Source organism: Hipposideros armiger, unplaced genomic scaffold, assembly GCF_001890085.2.
Source record: "Hipposideros armiger isolate ML-2016 unplaced genomic scaffold, ASM189008v1 scaffold_28, whole genome shotgun sequence".
Taxonomy (NCBI): domain Eukaryota; kingdom Metazoa; phylum Chordata; class Mammalia; order Chiroptera; family Hipposideridae; genus Hipposideros; species Hipposideros armiger.
The window spans coordinates 2,089,528-2,090,468 of record NW_017731378.1 but is presented as its reverse complement, the minus strand read 5'-3'; the positions used below and the strand labels follow the sequence as shown (position 1 = coordinate 2,090,468).

Here is a 941-nt window from a genome sequence, read left to right as displayed (position 1 = left end):
CTCACAGATGTCATTTGACTTATACCCTAAGCCTGTGAGATAGATTGTGTTCTAGCAACTATAAAAACAAAGAAAATGGGATTTTCCTCAGAGGGGTGAAAGCAATTCACCCAGCTTGGTAAACGGCAGAGCCGGCACAGGGACCCAGTTTCTGGCTCCAAAGTTCACGCTTCCTTCTCTCTACTTACATGCATTTGGCCAGAGTGACTCGCTGGCCGTGCCTGCTCCCCCATAGCTAATGTCAAATGTGCAGGACCCCCAAGCACACATTTGGGTAGATACCCAGAGAAGCCTCACCTGTTGGAGATAATCCAGGAAAAGACGCATTTCTGGTTAGTGTCAATCAGTACCTCACTGTGTTTTAGAAATCGCGGCTGGTGCTGAAAGGCACGGATGACGGGCAAACCTGACACAGTCTCGCTGAAGAAAGAGTAGATTGGGGACCTGGTGACAGAGTCCAGACGTCGCAGCTGGCGGGAAGTCGCCACGTACAATATCTGGACCCCAAAAGTAAAGAGTCAGTGAGTCCCACGGTCATGTCACAGATGCTGTACCCCTTCCTTTGTGACCATGACCCAGCCTTCCTCACCTTGATGGACACAACCCACATCTGAACAGGACAGAAACCCCCAATCTCACCTCTGGCTAGAGGAAAGATGAGAGAGGCCCCGAGAAAGGGGATGGCGGGATGACCTGAGCTTGGTGGGGAACAGAGGAGGATGAAAATGAGGAGGCTGCACTCCAGCCTCAGAGACTTGAACTCCTGAACCACGTAAGGAGTTGTGTCAGCCTCTTCCATATTCTCCCCAAGAATCTGCACATGTTATCGAAAGGACCGTTTTTGTAGTCATCAGAAAACTGGTCTCAGGGGTCGGCCAAGTGGCTCGTTGGTTAAGAGTTGGCTTGGGAGCACGATCTTTGAGTAGCAGGGCCGCCGGGTC

General features: G+C 51.3%; 1 protein-coding gene across 1 annotated transcript in view; it reads right to left on the bottom strand.

Annotated features, from left to right (window-relative positions):
- Positions 1-941, bottom strand: part of ABCC2 (ATP binding cassette subfamily C member 2) — a 97,576-nt gene that overhangs the window by 10,506 nt on the left and 86,129 nt on the right. Inside the window, exon 21 of the mRNA XM_019636278.1 lies at positions 298-497. Coding sequence (XP_019491823.1) covers positions 298-497 — 200 coding nt within the window. The remainder of the gene's footprint in view (positions 1-297; positions 498-941) is intronic.